The sequence below is a fragment of the Pseudonaja textilis genome, chromosome 1 (assembly GCF_049901715.1).
Source record: "Pseudonaja textilis isolate UNSWEBS1 chromosome 1, rPseTex1.2, whole genome shotgun sequence".
Lineage (NCBI taxonomy): Eukaryota > Metazoa > Chordata > Lepidosauria > Squamata > Elapidae > Pseudonaja > Pseudonaja textilis.
This window is the reverse complement of record NC_141990.1, coordinates 8,425,430-8,445,144: the sequence shown is the minus strand read 5'-3', so window position 1 is coordinate 8,445,144 and position 19,715 is coordinate 8,425,430. Positions and strand designations below refer to the sequence as shown.

General features: G+C 42.5%; 1 protein-coding gene across 2 annotated transcripts in view; it reads right to left on the bottom strand.

Annotated features, from left to right (window-relative positions):
- Window positions 1–1,987: 1,987 nt before the first annotated feature.
- The window catches only part of AATF (apoptosis antagonizing transcription factor), a 100,262-nt gene continuing 82,534 nt past the window's right edge, over window positions 1,988–19,715 (bottom strand). For both annotated transcript variants that reach the window (XM_026710243.2, XM_087925338.1), the window contains one exon: window positions 1,988–3,206. In XM_026710243.2, the coding sequence (XP_026566028.1) occupies window positions 3,143–3,206 (64 nt within the window). In that variant the 3' untranslated portion in view covers window positions 1,988–3,142. The remainder of the gene's footprint in view (window positions 3,207–19,715) is intronic.

Here is a 19,715-nt window from a genome sequence, read left to right as displayed (position 1 = left end):
CCCCTTCCTCCTCTCTGTGGCAGCCCCTCAAATATTGGAAGACTGCTATCATGTCTCCCCTGGTCCTTCTCTTTACTAGACTAGCCAAGCCCAGTTCCTGCAACCATTCGCTGTATGTTTTAGCCTCCAGTCCCCTAATCATCCTGGTTGCTCTTCTCTGCACTTTTTCTAAAGTCTCAACATCTTTTTTATAATGTGGTGACCAAAACTGGATGCAGTTTAGTCTAGGTGTGGTGTTACTAAGGCTTTATAGAGTGGTATTAGTACCTCCCTTGATCTCAATTGTATCCCTCTGTTAATGCAATTTAGGATTGCATTAGTTTTTTTGTCTGTTCCTGCACACTGCTGGCTCATATCTAGTTGGTTGTCCACTAAGACTCCAAGATCCCTCTCCCAGTTACTGCTATTGAGCCTGGTTTCACCCAGTCTATATGTGTCCTTCTGGTCTTTCTTGCCTAAGTGTAGGACTTTACTTTTCTCTACATGACTTACAATCATAATGGCCAGCTTCCATTATGGTCATATGATGAGGACTAGCTATATTGATATCTTTTGCATCAAAACACCAAAACAATGCTAATCTTATGGATAAAAAACAACAGCCGCAAGTAATGTTGCTAATCTTTTATGTTTAAAAAAAAAAGAAAACTCATACACTGGTGGAAAAGCTAAGATACTGAGTCAATTTGAAATATAAAAATTTTATCTAATTCATTTGTAATTTTAGCTTAAATATTTTGTCATTGAATTTACTAATTCGAGATTAAGTTATTTCCCCTCCGAATACACTTTCATTTGTAAATTGCCCAGCTTAGGCAGCGAGATGGGCAGTATCTAAATTTCATAAAAAATATAATAAAAAAAATATATTCCTTGACAAACTATTTCATCAACTCTGTAATCCTTACAATGTATGTGCTCAGTTCTCATTCTTAATTATTATTTTAAATAGCTAATACGGAAGATTCTCTTAAGCATTAGCTGAAACAATACTTAATTTTTAAGCTCAATAAATATATAGAAAAGTGTTTATCATTCAAAGCATATACACATATGGCATTAAGTCCACACGAACACGAACATATAAGACTATATATTTTATTAGCTACATTTGTGTGTGTGTTTGCATGCATTTGTGAGTGATGGTTCAAAGACAACCAATATAGCATGTTGAATTATTACATACATGGGCACATGTTACTTATACAAAATAACCTTCACTGGAAGACTGATCACAGCATGCTAATACATCCACTTTATGGGGGTTTAATTTCCAATGATCTTTCTGAATAAAAACAAGTGAATTGGACTTCTGTCTGTTAGATTTATCCTGCACCTAACTTTTTCAAGGGAGGAGAAGACATTTGGCCTCTTCAAATCCCTACCAGCAAAAATAATTAAATATATTAATAGCTCTGGACCAGTACAAAAATTCACAAGTATTTATCAGTTAGAATGCAGGGGTCTCCAACCTTGGCAACTTTTAAGACTTGTGGGCTTCCAACTCCCAGAATGGAATTCTGGGAGTTGAAGTCCCAAGTTAGACAGGTAAGCACAGGCAGGAACTACCTTCTCGAGCCCTCGAACAGCCTCTGTTCCAAAGATGGATGTGAAAAGCATTTCAGATTTTTTTTTTAAGGGTGGGTTTCGATTCAAAACATGGTCTCAAGTTAGGGGAGATTTTGACCTTAGAACACACTGATTTAGCTTCCAAATATTTCACCCAACATTTTTGGGAGGGTGGGATGATAGAGCTTACAGTGCTGTTCTTAGAGACAGCCCGAAGTTCAGGTCTTGGACTTTCAAACTGCAGGAAAGGCACAGCTGAACAATGGAGGTGGGATGTTTAAGAATCAAACCGAAAGGGCTTAAACTGTTGCCCTGGAGCACTCACCGAGAATGGCAGCTTTTTCTTCATAAGGAACACGTGTGTACACACACACACACACACACACACACACACACACACACAAACAGAAAGAGAGTCTTTGTTTTTCTAAAAGGTTTAAATCCAATTTTATTACACGACCTTTGGGGGCCATTCACTTATGCCACGTCACCAAGATTTTCTCAGGAAACTTAAAAGGTGGCCATTTTTTATCAAGTAAGTTGCTTTGGCATCCATCCACGTTTTCTTGAAAATAAGACCCTGTCTTATATTTTTTTTGCCACCAAAAAAGGCACCAGGTCTTATTTTCGGGGGATGTCATCCACTGACTGACCTCCCTTGACTGTAAACGCACTAATCCTAATAGTGATTTAGTCAACGTGACGGTTTACATTGATGGGTGTTTTTGCTTTTTTAACTGGAGTGCAAATTGCAGACAGTTCTTACTGCACAACCCATTGAAGTTGCAATGGCCTTGGAAAGCGTTGCCCCTGGCCTCCTTTTCGCTGTCAGAGGCCTCCAGAAACTTCTTCTGCAGGCCGGCAAGTCTTTCCTGAAGGCCTCTGCAGCCAATAACAGAACCCCGAATCGATCTGGAGCCTTGTCATCAGCTACAGAGGCCTTCAGGAAAGCCTTGCCGGCCTGCAGAAGAAATGGGCCAGCAAGGCAGATGTCGGGGTGCGCGAGGCCTGGCTACAACTCTCCAAAGGTAAGTAGTAAGGCAGCTCCACCCCTCCCCCATCCCCACCCTAGCTTAATTTTTACCTGTGCACTCTGGAGTGGGCAGGATCTTAATTAGGGCTTATTTTGGGGGGGGTTAGGGCTTATATTGGGTGCACATGTAAAAATCAAGCTAGGACTTACTTTCAAGGTAGGTTGTATTTTGGGAGAAATGGGGTATATGCAGTGACAGTGGTGACCTTTGGCAATAGTGCTGCCCTGCCAGAATGACGAGGAAAGGCCAAGCTGACTTCGTGCTCATTGCGTCCTTGAAGGTCCCGCAGGAAACAGCCTGATGGAATTGACATCTTGAGGGAAGTTAAGAAAAAGAGCGGGGGAAGGGGAGAGTAGGACAAAAACGTTGTCCCGTGTCCCAGTGACAGACCCTGGATGGCAGCTTCCTTAAGGTTCTTCTCCATCAAATGGATGGCTGCCATCTTGGCTCCCCTTAGCGAGGCCTACGGGGTGGTGGGACTGTCCAAACATGAGAACGTCTCCCACATTCCAGAACCTCCCAAGGTGTCCTATGGACCGCTAGGTTTGGTGTCCTTCTTTCAGGTGGGTCTGCTTGCCAAACAGTGACCGATACAGTTCTGTCCTGGAAGGGGGAGAGATAGGAGGCAGATTAAAAGTTATTCAAGTTTATACGCCTAGCTCATTCCAGAACCAGGTGAAAGCAAGAAAAAAGCAATACAATGAAGTCAATAAAATACGGGGAAGGAGAGACGGGTCTCCACAGGTTTCGGCACCTGACCTGCTATATTTGGGATAAGCAGGACTGGACACACCTCTACCGAAACTGGCAGGGCAAATTACTGTATATCAACAGAGAAGAAACCCCACATTCCCTCAAACTGATGATGTGACAAGCGAATAACCAAGCTCAGAGACCACCAATGACTCCCAAGTCAAAAATATCTTCACAAAAACAGCCAGCTTTTCGATACAGCAACAAAACTTAGTAAATAGAATAGAGCTGGAAGGGACCTTGGAGGTCTTCTAGTCTAGTCCCCTGCTCAAGCAGGAGAACCTGTACTATAACATTTCAGATATTGTACAATGCGAGAGCGGATTTCTCCATGCTGGAGTTGCAAATTGGTCTCCAGAAGATAAACCAGAGATGACCGTCTTTCACTATCTTTAGCATCTCAACCTATCACTGTTCAGATATTAACGTATTATTAACTTACTAACATTGTTAACATATCATTATTCAAACAATTGGACAGACCAGAGGTGGGGAATGATGGCCCTTTATATGACTTGTGCACTTCAACTCCCAGAATCCCTGAGCCAGCATGGCTGGCTCAGGAATTCTGGGAGTTGAAGTCCACAGGTCATAAAGGAGACATTGTTCAGAACATGGCTAATTGGGGAATTCTGGGAGTTGAAGTCCACAAGTTATATAAAGGGCCATCATTCCCCACTCTGGGGAACTACAAGATCCAGAGACACTCTGAACAAATGGGGCTATTGGGTGGCTCCTGCCCTTTGTGGTGACACACGCAGACAACAACACATACGTGTACCTGCTCTTAGCGCCCTGCTCAGTGTACACTTGAGGAATTCATGGCAGTGCGACAGAACATAACTAACTTGCTAGTTTCTGGGCAAGAGCTGTTTAATCTATACCTATTTTAATCTTGTATTTTAAATTTTTATGTCATATGGTATGTCCTTATTTTAGCTGGGATGCTTCTGACACGAATAAACAAACAGCATCTCCACAGCCCCCATGAAATCATGTTGCTGTAGGCGCATTCTGAAGGGATGTGTGTGTGTGAGGGGGTGGGGGAGGCAGGAAAAGTAACTTCTCAGGGACAATTTTATACAAGGCAGGACCTGCCACCTACATCATATGGTTCTTCAAGCAAAAAGGCCACCCGCTAATTAAAAACGCATCTTTATTAATAAACACCAGGACTGCAGAGACCTTGCACAAGGCATCTCTCTCTCTCTCTCTCTCTCATCTGACACTCTTTCTCTCTCCTGGCTTTTCTCGCTCTCCTCTCTCCCCTCTCACTCTCCGCCCTTTCTCTCTCTCCCCTCTCATTCTCCGTTCTTTCTCTCTCCTCTCTTACTCTAACTCTCTCTCCCGTCTGTTTTTCTCTCCTCTCACTTTCCCTCTTTCTCCCTCCCCTCTCACACACTTTCTTTCTCTCCTCTCACTCTTTCCTTTCTCTCTCCTCACTTCTCTCTTTCTCTCTCCTCTCACTTTCCTTGCTCTCTCCCCTCTCACACTTTTTCTCTTCTCTCACTCTTTCCTCTATTTCGCTCTCACACTTTCCCTCTTTTCTCTCTCTCACACTTTCTCTCCTCACTCTTTCCTCTCTTTCTCTCTCCCCTCTCACACACTTTCTTTCTCCCCTCTCACTCTTTCCTTTCTCTCTCACTTCTCTCTCCTCTCACTTTCCTTGCTCTCTCCCCTCTCACACTTTTTCCTCTTCTCTCACTCTTTCCTCTATTTCTCTCTCACACTTCCCCTCTTTTCTCTCTCTCACACTTTCTTTCTCTCCTCACTCTTTCCTCTCTCTCAAACTTTCTCTCTCTCCCCTCTTTCTCTCTGTGTTTCTGTCTTCTCTCTCTCTCTCTCTATCTGCCTTCTCCCCCTCCTCCCCTCATACACACGGCCTCCCAATATGTAAATACAACATGAACCTTAGATTCTATATCTCCGGGGAATGAGAGGGTTTTTTTTTTTTGTTCCTCCTCAAAGTTTGCCCTTTCCACACAAGCCTTTTCAAGGAAGGAACAAGATTGAATATTTTAATAGGAATGCATGAGAACTGGGGCGATGAAAGGACGGGCGATTCAATCAGCCAGGTTTGTATGGGATTGTAATTTCGTTTTCATATATGTTCTCCTTTCTTCCTCCAGACTGACATAATACTTGAAGGAGAGACAATCAACTCAAGCCCGCAACAATGTTCAAATTGATTGCAGTTTTGGACAAGCGCAATGTTGTTCACTGAATTAAAATAAAAATTGGTTAGTTTTTTTTTTTTTGGGGGGGAAAGGTTACATGTGATAAAAAAAATGGTCATAGGTCCAAACGCCAGGAAGGTACTGTAACAACAGATTTAGAAAAAAAAAAAACAACAGCTGAGCAGATAATGCAGATATTAAACATACAAATATGCAATAGGAGATACTATTTAGGTCAGGGGTATCCAAGCTTGGGGACTTTAAGGATTGTGGACTTCAACTCCGAGGATTCCCTAGCCAGCATGAAGTCCACAAGTCTGTTGTGGTTTGCCGGCAGCCTGTGCAGATGTGGCAGCGGAATCGGAAAGTGGGGAACAACGGGGACCAGTCCGGGAGTCTGGGGAGGACTCAGACGAGGGTCCTGTGTCCAACGCGGAGATGGGGCCAGGGCCATCTGGGAGTGGGGTGCTGCCTCCGGAGCCTCCGAAGTCTGGCAGCAGCGAGGCCGAGGAACAAGGGGAGCCTGTTTTCCGTGTGCGTGTTCTTATTTTTCAGGCAACTCCTGTTTCCAAATTGAAACTGGGAAGGTGATTAAATTAAAATGGAGGATAGCGGATGATGCAATTAAAGAAAATTAAATGTACAAAGATTCAATATTTAAAAATATGTATAATACGTATATAAGATATATTATAAGATGTAAGACAAAAAGATTTGTCAAAAACAAAACCACCACGTTCAATGTTTTTAAATAATGTATTCAATAAAATTTGTAAAAAAAAGAAAAGAAAAGAAACTGGAAAGGCACAATTCTGTTTGTTTGCCCTCTCTGCTGCAGCAACTTTGGGTGGCTTGCAAAATGATAAAAAATGATAATATAGAACAATTAAAATTAAGAATGTTGGGGGAGGAGATGTGCCCAAAATTCAGTCACGGGACTGTAAAAGGGATCCAACCATCATAACTTCGAATCGGGGTCGCAAGATTTTTGGATTGGTCGTAACTTCGAACAGTTTGCTAAGTGACCGGTCATATGTCGAGAACTATCCATACGGAGACTGAATCTTCGATTTATTAGCAAGATTCCACCTTATCCAGCTTAGAATACAGTGGAACCTCAGGTCGCAACCGTAATCTCTTCCAGGACTACAGTCGCAGCCCGATTTGGTTGTGACCGGAAGTACAACCGTCTGCACATGTGCAGACCAAAAAACCAAATAAACAAACAAACCAAAAAATTGGCGCCAAAGAAGAAATCACCGCAGCAGGGAAAATCGCCGCAGCGATTTTCAGGTTTGCTTGGTCACTACCCAAAGTTCTGTTTGCGACCAGAAGCAAAACTATTGTGAAAATTCTGTTTGCCACCTGATTTGGTCGCAAACAGAAGTGTTCGCGACCTGAGGTTCCACTGTACTAACAGTGGTTCACTTGGTTTTTATTTTCGGGAGGGGGGGCAGGTGGATGTGCACCCCCCCCATCAATTTGCCAATCTCTGTGTCTTGTCCAGACACAAAGGGGCAGGAGACCAGGAGCCAGGAGGGGTGAGGGAAGGAAGAAAAAAAAAGGAGTAATAAGACCACCCAAAGGCCAGGAGTAACTTACAACATTCGTAATTTCTGGGGCTTTCAACTGGGTGGAAGGCCCGGGATTGAACCGCGAGACTTGTCTGAATTAAAATTTAACTTTATCGCAATCTGCGCAAGCAAGTAATGAGCGGTAACATTTTTATTTCTTTTAAACTGTCATTTTAGGCTGAGCTGGGAATAATTACCTAGTTCCACCACAGTAAGGTTTTATCACCCCGAGTGAGGCATTTTCTAATTTAATATTTTTACTATATTATCATAAAACCTGGTTGCGGGGAGAGGCGGGAAAAAGTTATCATGAGTCATTGGCTGTAAAACTCCATGAGTGCCTGGGCTTAATTATTTATGTCAGTGTTTCTCAACCTTGGCAGTTTGAAGTTGTGTGGACTTCAACTCCCAGAATTCCCCAGCCAGCAACATGGGAACTTCAACTCCCAGAATTCCCCAGCCAGCAACATGGGAACTTCAACTCCCAGAATTCCCCAGCCAGCAACATGGGGACTTCGACTCCCAGAATTCCCCAGCCAGCAACATGGGGACTTCGACTCCCAGAATTCCCCAGCCAGCAACATGGGGACTTCAACTCCTAGAATTCCCCAACCAGAATTGCTGGCGAGTTGAAGTCCACGCATCTTCAAACTGCCATGGCTGAGAAACACTGATTTATTTACTTTCCTAAAGGCAGAGGAGAGAGAAGCACCCTCTTTTTTAAATTTTAAAAATAAATTTTATTAATCATATTTTTATCATTTTAAATAATTTTTTAATAATAATATAATAATATTTATTATTATTATTTTTTTATCACATTTCCACTCATTACAGCGTTTCAATATTGGTGTTCACTCACATTGACATACTATCAATTATGTAGGTTGCTACTATATATTATATATTTGTTTTTACATTCAACATAAATTGAATATTTACATGCTTACAAACAGTATTTATCTCAACTTACTATAGCTTCTACATGCCCTTCATTTATCAGCTTTGCGTCTACCTTCCAACCAGTTGTACCATAAATTCCAAATCTCATAGTACTCCGTTTCTTCTCTATCTTTTAATTCCATTGATAACCTATCCATCTCTGCACATTCTAAAACCTTTTTTATAATCATTATATCAGAAGGAGTGTTATCTTGTTTCCAGTTCTGGGCAAAGGTGATTCTGGCTGCAGTTATTATATGAAGTATTATGTATTGTAATTTTTTACAAATATTATCTCTTAATATACCCAATAAAAATATCTCAGGTCTCATCTTGATTTTTTGTTTTGTGATTTCTTCTAGCCAATTCTTAATTTTGCACCAATATTTCTTAGCTTTTGGGGCAGGTCCACCACATATGAAAGTAGGTTCCTTGAAGAAGCACTCTTTGACATGCCTCACAGCCCACAGCAGAGAGAGAGAACCATGTTCTAGACCAGAAATGTTGAGATACTAAATGAGTGCAAAATTTTCCTGCAATTTAGGCCTTGCAAGGAAACTGATACGAGGAGGAAAGCCAGTTTGGTGTAGTTAGTTAAGATGCTGGACTAGAAATCAGGAGACAGTGAGTTCTAGTTCTGCCTTAGCTATGCAAGCCAGCAGGGTAACTTTGGGCCAATTACCAGGAGACGGTGAGTTCTAGTTCTGCCTTAGCCATGAAAGCGTGCAGGGTAACTTTGTGCCAATCCCCAGGAGACGGTGAGCTCTAGTTTCATTTCACAACTCTCTTGTTTAGCAACAGAAATGTAGGGCTCCATTGTGATCATCATTTGAGGACCATCTGTTTTCTAAATTTTCTAAAGCTTGCTGCTTTTGTGGATTTGCGCTATCACAGATTTTAAACGTCGTTTCAGACGAAGCAGACACTTTTGTTCCTCGGGAATACAATCTGCTTACTTTCCGTTTTCCTTTCTGCTTGCACTCTTCCCATCTCTTGAATTTATATCCAGGCGCTGGCCTAAATCTATTCCTTCCCATAAATCCTCCGTTCATTGATCTCCTTTGTCTTTGCATTTTCAGACAAAGGGGTGACGACTTGGGAATGGACTAAACTCCACTTGCAGAACGGAGCTGAGGCGCCTTCCCTTCATCTGCTTGTGAGGCTTTGGATAATCACATCCACAGAAGGCAATTAAAACTTTCAATTATTACTCAGGATGAGCTTTTACGTTTTTTACACATTTTTAAAATCCCAATGGAGGGGAGTCTTGTTTTTGTTGTTGCTGTTGTCTATTTGTTACAGTGATTCTTAGGCCATTATGTTCCAATGCTTTTGGAACAAGGCAGAATATTAAGCCAAGTTCCAATTGTAGTTTAATAAATCCTGATCTGTTCTGAAAACTTCCAACACCTTTTTCCCCACTTCAAATGAACTAGGAAACTATGATTAACTGAAGCTGGCTTGTTCATGGGCAGAATGCCTCTGTTTGTGTATCTTAATTTTGGGATAAGTTTGTTAAACACCAATCTGAAGCCAGGTTTCAAGATGAAATAAGTAACATGGGACAGAAACAATAATTATTTCTATGCTTGGAAAGCAAATGTGCAAAAAGTACTCCCTCTGCTTTTTAACTTTGCAATTATTCTTTTTGATCCTGTTTTAATTTCGTTTTTAACTTTGGCTTTTGTATAATTTTGTCATTTTATCTGCAAACTGCCAAGATGCACACAAGTCTGACAGGCAGCACAGAAATTTGATGGAAGAATGGACAGACAGACAGAGAACATAGCTTGTTTGCTCAAGCTAGAGAAGACAGATTAAAACTTTTTGAAACTGTCTTATCTCACTTGCCATTCTAGATTATATTTAGATCATTAATCACTGCTTCTGTTTTATGTTTAGGATTTATCTGTTCTCTGTTGAATTTTTAATATTCATAGCTGTGAAACTTTTTCAACGTGGCATAGATTGATTAATTTAATTTACTGCAATCAGAGCTTAAACCATGAGGCTGAGCTGGCCCAATGGTGCTGTTTTCAAGAGGCAACTGGACTTTCTGTTTTTTCTTTGAAGACTTTTTTGCTTCTCATCCAAAAAGCTTCTTCAGCTTTTTCTTCTTGGATCAGAAGCTAAACATCTTCAAAGAAAAACGAAGAAAGCTCAGTTGTCTCTTGAACAAGCACCTTTGGGTCAACCATGACCTGGATGACTGAGAATCTCCATGGACATGCGGTTGAGTTGGGTTTTCCTGTTCTGTATCACACATTTTATAACTGATTTTAAGGCTTCCATTATACATTTACTTTTGTCTGCTGGTTTACTGCGAAACCTAATAGCGAAAGGTGTAATCTCCTTTTAAAAAAGTGTTTCAGATTGATCTATAAAAGGTGCTCTCAGTACGTCGGACTGCAAAAACAGCAGAATCGTCACCTAAAACTTTCCTTGGGATTACACTGTTGCAGAACACTAAATGGAGACAGAATTCAAAGCATTGCATGGCCCTACTTGAAATATGCAATAAACAGGACATATTAATGTGTTTCTTTAATGACTTCCTGCTAATACTGGTACATGATCTCATTCTTTTGAGCCCCATGTGCTTGATCCCCTCTGTCTTCTCTAACTACTAGGAAGTGCTATGGATAATAAAATGTTTCTAGAATAGAACAGAATAACAGAGTTGGAAGGAACCTTGGAGGCCTTCTAGTCCAGCCCCCTACTCAGGCAGGAAACCCTACAGCATTTCAGACAAATGGTTATCCAATCTCTCCTTAAAAACTTCCAGTGTTGGAGAGAATTCACAATTTCTAGAGGCAATTTGTTCCACCGGTTAATTGTTCTAACTGTCAAGAAATTCCTCCTTAGTTCTAGGCTGCTTCTCTCCTTGATTAGTTTCCACCCATTGTGTTTGGAGAATAGCTTGACTCCCTCTTCCTTGGGCAGCCCCTCAGATATTGGAACACTGCTATCATGTCACTCCTAGTCTTTCTTTTCATCAGACTAGACATACCCAGTTCCAGCAACCGTTCTTCATATGTTTTAGCCTCCAGTCCCCTAATCATTTTGGTTGCTCTTCTTTGCACTCTTTCTATAGAGTCTCAACATCTTTTTTACATCATGGCGATCAAAACTGGATGCAGTTTTACCAAGGCCTTATAAAGTGGTATTAACACAGTGATTCAATGTTTTTATAATATGTAATTCTACACTAGAGATGACAAACTAGATGAGTTGAGTTGGGGTGGGCTGAGCTAAGCTAAGCTAAGATTTATTGTCACTATATACATACCCATATATAGCAATAGCATTTAGACATATACGCAGTGCTTTTACAGCCCTCTCTAAGTGGTTTACAGAGTCAGCCTCTATTGCCTCCAACAATCTGGGTCCTCATTTTACCCACTTTGGAAGGATGGAAGGCTGTGTCAAACTTGAGCCTGGTGGGATTTGAACTGCCAAATTGCAGGCAGCTGGCAGTCAGCAGAAGTAGCCTGCAATACTGCACTCTAACCACTGCGCCACCTAACTCTTGTACATACAGTGTGTGTGTGTGTGTGTGTGTGTGTGTGTGTGTGTGTATCCATACCCATACATGCACAATGTGTGTGTGTATAGACACACACACACATATACTACACACACATACATACACATGAATATATGTGCAGTCCATTTTGAATACATGGTGGAAAAAAAGTCTTGAGATTTAACAAGATTAATACTACATGGTACAAAGTTGTTACAGAATCTAGTTGTTCCACATCAGATATCCTGAAGTCCCCTCCCAGAAGGAAACAAGGAAAACGGATATGTTGGAAACAAAGAGAGGATGTGTAGCATCCCTGACAATCCTGCGGACCCTGCTCAAGCATCGCTTATGTGCCCTGTCCTGGATAGACGGAAGTGAACTGCCAATCATCTTTTCTGCCATCCTCACCACTCTCTGCCCTGCCTTCCTGTCCGAAGCAGAAATATTCCCAAACCAAACAGTAATGCAATACGACAGGATGCTTTCAAAGCTCCACGCCTCTTAAAGCTGCCACAGTTGAGAAACACACTGCTCCAAAGTTTATTAGTCTACCCTATCTACCCACTTCCTCCATTATCCTGGAGCTTTCATGTTCCGGAGACTGAGATTATGCAAACTACAAGACTGAGATTACGCAAGATGATCACAAGAGTACAAATACAAGTAGAAGAGGCTAAAACATATGAAGAACAGTTGCAGGAACTGGGTATGTCTAGTCTAATGAAAAAAAGGACTAGGGGAGACATGATAGCAGTCTTTCCAGTATCTCAGGGGTTGCCACAAAGAAGAGGGAGTCAAGCTATTCTCCAAAGCACCTGTAGGCAGAGCAAGAAGCAATGGGTGGAAGCTAATTGAGGAGAGAAGCAACCTAGAACTAGGGAGGAATTTCCTGATAGTTAGAACAATTAATCTGTGGAACAACTTGCCTCCAGAAGTTGTGAATGCTCCAACACTGGATGTTTTCAAGAGACTGGACAACCATTTATCTGAAATGGTGTAGGGTTTCCTGCCTAGGCAGCAGGTTGGACTAGAAGACCTCCAAGGTCCCTTCCAACTCTGTTATTCTATTCTACAATCCTACACATATGAAGATGAATAAACTAGGGGAAAACTGAGGCAACACCCTAGGAATGCTTGGTTCTTATACCCACTTGGACTTCTCCAAGCTGTACTGATGAGTTTTATGGTCTCTCTTTCAAGATTACAACTAGTTGGTACGTAGCCAAATCAAGGGGAACTGTACAGGTTCAGTACTCTTGGGTGTATTTTTATACACACTTCTCCTAATGCTACTTGTTCACTTTTCTGTAACCTATCCATGACCAACTAATGGGAGATTGTAGATTGTTCTTTTATTTACAACCAAGTTGTTCCCCAGCTAGAAAGAAAGAATGACCATTTTCTAGAGAGCTGCACTGATGCGCAGGTAAGCCCCGTTGGTTAAGTCTCAAAAGATCCTAAAGTCAGCGCAATAACAATTTTCAGGGGGTCTCAGGGAGGGACTTAACAGGGTAACATATTTGGAGACCCTATACCATTTCAGACAAGTGGTTGTCCAATCTCTTCTTGCAAACTTCCAGTGTTGGAGCACCCACAACTTCTAGAGACAAGCCGTTCCACTGGTTAATTGTTCTCACTGTCAGGAAATTCCTCCTTGGTTCTAGGTTTCTTCTCTCCTTGATTAGTTTCCACCCATTGCTTCTTGTCCTGTCCTCAGGTGCTTTGGAGAATAGGTTGACTTCCTCTTCTTTGGAGCAGACCCGTAGATATTGGAACACCGCTATCATGTCACCCCTGGTCCTTTTCATTAAATTAGACATGCCCAGTTCCTGAAACCATTCTTCATATGCTTTAGCCTCGAGTCCCCTGTCATGCCCTTGTTAGAGTCAGACTGAGGGAGAGGAGGAACAGCAGATGGGGAATGGAGGTATGGCTCCGGAGGTTGTGGAGGAGGCTGGAGAAGGGCAAAGGCTGGCTGGGCAGTCAGAGGAAGAACCAGATCCATCCCCTCTTCATCCTAGGACATGCAGGGAAGAACGGAGAAGGAAACAACTTGGCTTACGAGAGAGGAAGTGGCCATGATCCCCCTCATTGGTTGCAGCTGGGGAAAATAGTATATAAGAGAGATGATTACAACACAGTGTTGCCAGAAGCAAAGTGCGTATTATTTTGGGCTGAAGTTATCTTGGTTGGCATCCTTCCAACAGACTGTGCCTTGTTATCTCCTTGAAGTTGGTAATTACTTATCCTGGTCCGTTGTGGAAATTCGTTCACTGTAGTTTGTTTTCGTTTTTTATTTCACCTCTATCTGCTCATTAAGTTCGGACTGTATTGCTTTCTTTCGAAGACTATTTTTGAATACGTTTTATCTCCAGCTGAGAATTATTGAACAGTGGGGCCAAGTTGGAGGCATTAAAGGACATTTATTTACATTTTGGATTTTGTTACGTTTGTGTTCCACTCGGGTCATCACACCTCTCTAATCATCGTCGCTCTTCTCTGCATTCTTTCTAGAATCCCAACATCTTTTTTTTCTATTGGGGTGACCAAAACTGGATGCAATATTCCAAGGCATTATATACCAAGGCATTATAAAATGGTATTAACACTTCACTACAAGAGGCTTACAAGACACCCAACGTCGAAGAATGTCCTTCCTCTTGGGGAAAAACCATGCGACGACCAAAGCCAACAGCAGCCCTGGATCCCAGCCAATGGGGCGATGCCCACTGCAAGGAAACCTCCAACAACTTGAGGAAGCGAATTTTCCTCCTCCTGCTTCCAGCTCCCCTGCCTTCCCCAGCTTGAAAAGAAAAAGAAAATGAACACTAGGTGGCAATCTCACCCTCGTGAAGCCGCAGCAACCGCAAAATATATATACACATATATTTTCAAAAAAGACGATGGGGGCAACGTTAGAAGAAGCCTGTGCGTAGACGTTCACAGAGAAACCCACGGAAGAACATGGGTAAAACACGGGCCGTAAATTAATCCACAAACCTGCCTAGGCCTGCAGGATCTCTGGCTGCCCCAGGGAAGGTTTGATCTTCCTAGCCCCACACAGATCTGCTCTTGGCTAGATCCCCCAAATTGAGCCCTGACCTCCGATTGGCTGGCCTCCTGCCTGGATAAAGGGTAAGATTTATACGGACTTCGTGAAAAGAGAAATGAGGAAGGGAAGGAGCCTTATATTCCAAGGATGCTGCACAAAGGGGGAGGGTTGGTCATGCCAAGTGCTCCTCCCCACCCCTCCCTCTGCCCTTCATGCTCCATGCGATTTCACCCTCCGACGTGTCTCGTCCCACCCCAGAGCTATGATCTCTTTGCCGGTTGGCCTGCGAGGAGGCACCCGAGCTACCGTCCCACTCTAATGATAGACTTGCACGTGGCCATTGTTGGAATTGTCTGCTTCCTTTCACTGCTTTGAGGAGGGGGAGGGACTCCTGGGGCGGGGGGGGGGAACTGGGAAACCGAAGCGAAGGACTGTTGGCCCTCTTCCTTCCCCACCCCCCCACCGCCCTTACGCAGCTTTGGCCCAAATGATGTGACTGAAATTTGAACCCAGGGCCGGGGTCTCCTTCCCCACAGGGGCAAATTCCCCAGGAAAAATTTGGGGACGGGCGAAGACGCCTTTCCTTCCCCCCTAACTTTGATCTCCTGCCTTTCGGCTTGGCTGGATGACCTTTCGTGCTGGTCGATTTGGCTTGAAAATCAGAGTGCTACGCAAGCCGTTTATTTCTTTAATTTGTATCTTGCCTTTATTATTATTATTATTATTATTATTTAAAAAACAAAAACACTCAAGGCGGTGAACATATCAAGCACTCCTCTTTCCTCCTATTTTCCCCCCCCACGATGACAATCCTGTGAGGTAGGATGGACGGAGAGAAGAGTGGATGGCCTAAAGCAGCGGTGTCAAACTGGCAGCCCACAGGTGAGATGCCTCACGGGCGGGCCACGCCCACCTCAGCTCCGCGAAGGAGGGAGAACGTCGCGAAACGTCACATGACGGAGTTTGACACCTGTAAAGTCACCGAGCCGTCGTGAATGCCTAAGGCAGGTTAGAACTCACAGTCGCCTGATGATTGGTCCAGAATCACCTCACCGTCTCCTGATTTCTAGCCTGGAGTGATGACTCCCTTGGGGTGCTTCCCACCCCCAGTTATCTCCCCAGGTGTCACTCAGAAGAACATGAAGTTCCAGGCCCCTCTGGAGGGGAGTTAGTCAATGGGTTCAAGCAGCCGTCTGAGAGGGATGTGGCTGAAGCACAGCTGCAGCGAGACAGCCCAGAGGCTTCAGGTGGAGAAAAGTATGGAGCTGCAATCGGTCAGTGATGATGAAGAGGAACTGCCTGCTGCAGCTGATCCCAGAACATGCTGGGCAGAGAAAAGGCAGGAACGGAGGAGGTCAGCCCAGTTACTCGTGAGGAGGCGGACTCGCCCTTCTTGAGGGGCTGCAGCAGAAGCTGGCTATTTAGCACAGGAGACAGATGGAGGCGATGCTGGAAACGACCTGTTCATTTCCTAGCTGTGTGATTTCTGATGGTTGTGATTCTTGCCTTGGCTCGGCTCGTGCCTTGTGAAGTCTGGGCTTTTCTTGCCTCGCGAACCCTCTTATATTGTGGATTTAATTTTGCCTGGTGGGTTTATCTTGTTTGGGAAACTTTTAAGTGCCTTGCAGACTCCTTGGCCATTGTTCTGTGGTCTAGCATTGGTCTGCTTGTGGCTGGACTTAATCGGCACAGTTCTGGGGGTTTTGGTGAAGGGAGCTGCAGGGGGAATATTAATAAACCCACTAAGGTATGTGTGTGTGTGAGCAGGACAGCCTATCTGGTGCTTTAACCACTAGACTACGCTAATCTATATAGAATACAGAAATCAATCACCCCTGGCTAGGCGTGCAGGAATCTGCCTTTGTCCTACACCAAACGAGGAACAGTGACTGGGAAATACAGGTAGTCCTCGACTTACAACAGTTCATTTAGTGACTGTTCGAAGTTAAAATGTGGAGAAAATGACTTACGACCGTTTTTCACACGTACAACTTTTCGAAGGTCTCCACGATCAGGTGAGGATAATTCAGATGCTTGGCAAATATGACGGATGGAGCGTGCCGGGGTCCTCCGATCCCCTTTTGTGACCTTCTGACAAGCAAACTCAGTGGTGAAGCCAGATACGCTTAACAACGGTGGCAAAAATGGTCGCAAAGCGTGGCAAAACTTGTTTCAGAGATGTCTTGCTTAGCAACAGAAATTTTGAGCTCAATTGTGGTGGTAACTCGAGGACTACCTGACTTCCCCTCTCCTTCCCTTTCCCCCACTTGCACTGAAATTTGGATAGATTAATCAGTGCAAAGAAATGGCCGTGTCTAAAGAGATGCAGAGGGGGGGGCGATTGGGGGGGGGGGAGAAGCACCTTCTTTGTGTACTTTAATATCTCCTGTGTCCGGGATGAATTCTCCTTTTCACAGCTTGATTGTTTTGTTAACAGATTCCAGGCAAGGGATGACAAATTGTCTCACTGGGAAAAGATGACAAATCACGTCGGCCGTTCGTAAAACAGGTTAGCTTTTTATTTATTTTATTCTTATTAATTTTTTCGTGCCTTTAAAGGATAGAAATCGCAGTAATGAAAAAGGGGTTTGGCACATGTATGGCTGGATTACCAAAGGGGAGGGGGAGAGAGAGAGAGAGAATGGGAGAGAAAGAATAAAAAGAGAAAGCGAGAAAAGGAGAAAGAGGGAGAGAGAATAAAAAGAGAAAAAGAGAGAAAGAGGGAGAGGGGTAGAGAGGAGAATAAAAAGAGAAAGAGAGAAAGAAGGAGAGACAGGGAGAAAATGAGAGAGAGAAAAGAGAAATAGAGAGAAGAGGGAGGGAAAGAGAAAATAAAGAGAAAAAGAGAATAAGAGAAACAGAGGGAGGGAGAGAGGGAGAGAAGAAAAAAGAGAAATAGAGGGAGAGAGAAAAGAGAAATATATATATAGAGAAAAGAGAAATAGAAGAGGGAGAGAGAAAAAATAAAAAGAGAAAAATAAAGAATAAAAAGAGAAAAAGAGGGAGTGGGAGAGAGAAAGAGGGAGAGGGAGAAGTAATAAAAAGAGAAGGAAAGAGAGGGAGGGAGGGAGAGAGAGGGAGGGAGAAGCCAACAACTTCACAAATAATTAAATAAGCAAATTCACTGCCTTCTTTATTAGGCTGGGTGAGTTTACTCTGTCAGGAACAGGAGTGGAAGGGGAAGAAGCTTGTTCTCAGCATCCGGAAAAGATGATGGCAGAAGATAAAAGCAGAAAAAAAAAACCCTCTGTAGTGATGGTCTTTTCTTGGGAATTGCAAAATTTCTACGCCCAAAATACAGGTAGTCCTTGACTTACAACCACAATCGAGCCCCAAATTTCTGTTGCTAACCGAAGCATTCGTTAAATGAGTTTTGCCCCATTTTACGACCTTTCTTGCCACGGTTGTTAAGTGAATCACTGCAGTTGTTCAGCTGGTAATACAGATGTGAAGTGAATATGGCTTCCCCATTGACTTTACCTGTCAGAAGGTCACAAAAGGGGATCACGTGACCCCAGGACACTGCAGCCGTCATAAATATGAGTCTGCTGCCAAGCATATGAATTTTGATCACATGACACAGTCGTGGATGCTGCAAAATGGTCATAAGTGTGAAAAATGATCGTGTCACTTTTTTCAGTGCTGTTGTAACTTTGAACGGTCACAAAATGAACTCTTGACAGTTGAGGATTACTGTAATTTCAAAGCCAAATTCCCCCACAGATCCAATAATTGTGTGTTTCCAGACGCCGAATCCCAAAAGATGCAAGTTAAAAGACTATAAAGTAGAATGGAATGGAGTGGAGTGGAATAGAATAAAATAATGGAATTAGAATAGAATAGAATAGAATAGAATAGAATAGAATAGAATAGAATAGAATAGAATAGAATAGAATAGAATAGAATAATGGAATGAGAACAGAATAGAATAATGGAATGAGAACAGAATAGAACAGAACAGAATAGAATAATGGAATGAGAATAGAATAGAATAATGGAATGAGAATAGAATGGAATGAGAATAGAATAGAATCGAATAGAATAGAATAATGGAATGGAATGGAATGGAATAGAATAGAATAGAATAACGGAATGAGAATAGAATAATGGAATGCGAATAGAATAGAATAATGGTATGAGTAGAATAGAATAATGGAATGAGAATAGAATAGAATAGAATAGAATAGAATAATGGAATGAGAATAGAATAGAGTAGAATAGAATAATGAGAATAGAATAATGGAATGAGAATAGAATAGAATAGAATAATGAGAATAGAATAGAATAATGGAATGAGAATAGAATAGAATAGAATGGGACAGGACTGAACAGAATATATGGAATGGGAATAGGAAAAGGGATGGGATGTGATAGGATAGAATAGAATAACAACTTTATTATCACTTTGACTGTACACTAATCAGCATACATTAAAATGAAATGTTGTTGCATATAGCTCTCAAAGGGTGACCTCCTCCAATATATACATAAACATGACAAACTAACTAAATAAATAAAAAAAATACAAAATTATGTATATACCCACATATATTATATGACACAGAGAAACAACACAGTCTAGTTCGGATTTCTCTGACCCAGTCTCTTTTTATGCCATGGAAATATATTGAGGCATTAGGGCAAGGGTCCTCTAACTTGGCAAGGACTTCAACTCCCAGAATTCCTGAGCTAACATGCCTGGAGGAGGAATTCTGGGAGTTGAAGCCCACAAATCTTCAAGCTGTCAAGTCTGAAGACTCCTGCATTAAGGCTTTGATTTGGTGTATAGGTTCCTGACTTTTACAGAAGGGCTATCCAAGCTTGGCAACGTTTAAGGCTTGTGGACTTCGATTCACAGCAGGGGAATTCTGGGAATTGAAGTCCACAAGCCTCAAAGCTGTCAAGCTTGGATATCCCTGGCTGTACAGTAAAAGGACCGGAAAGGAAAACTGGAGAATCACCCACTCTAAGAACAAGGTCATCTCAATTGGCAGAATCATGTTCCCCTCAGTGGATGGTGCAGCTAAAACCTTCCAGGCTCTCCTGCCAAGGATTCTGCCCTTGCGTCCTTTCCTCTCAATCTCT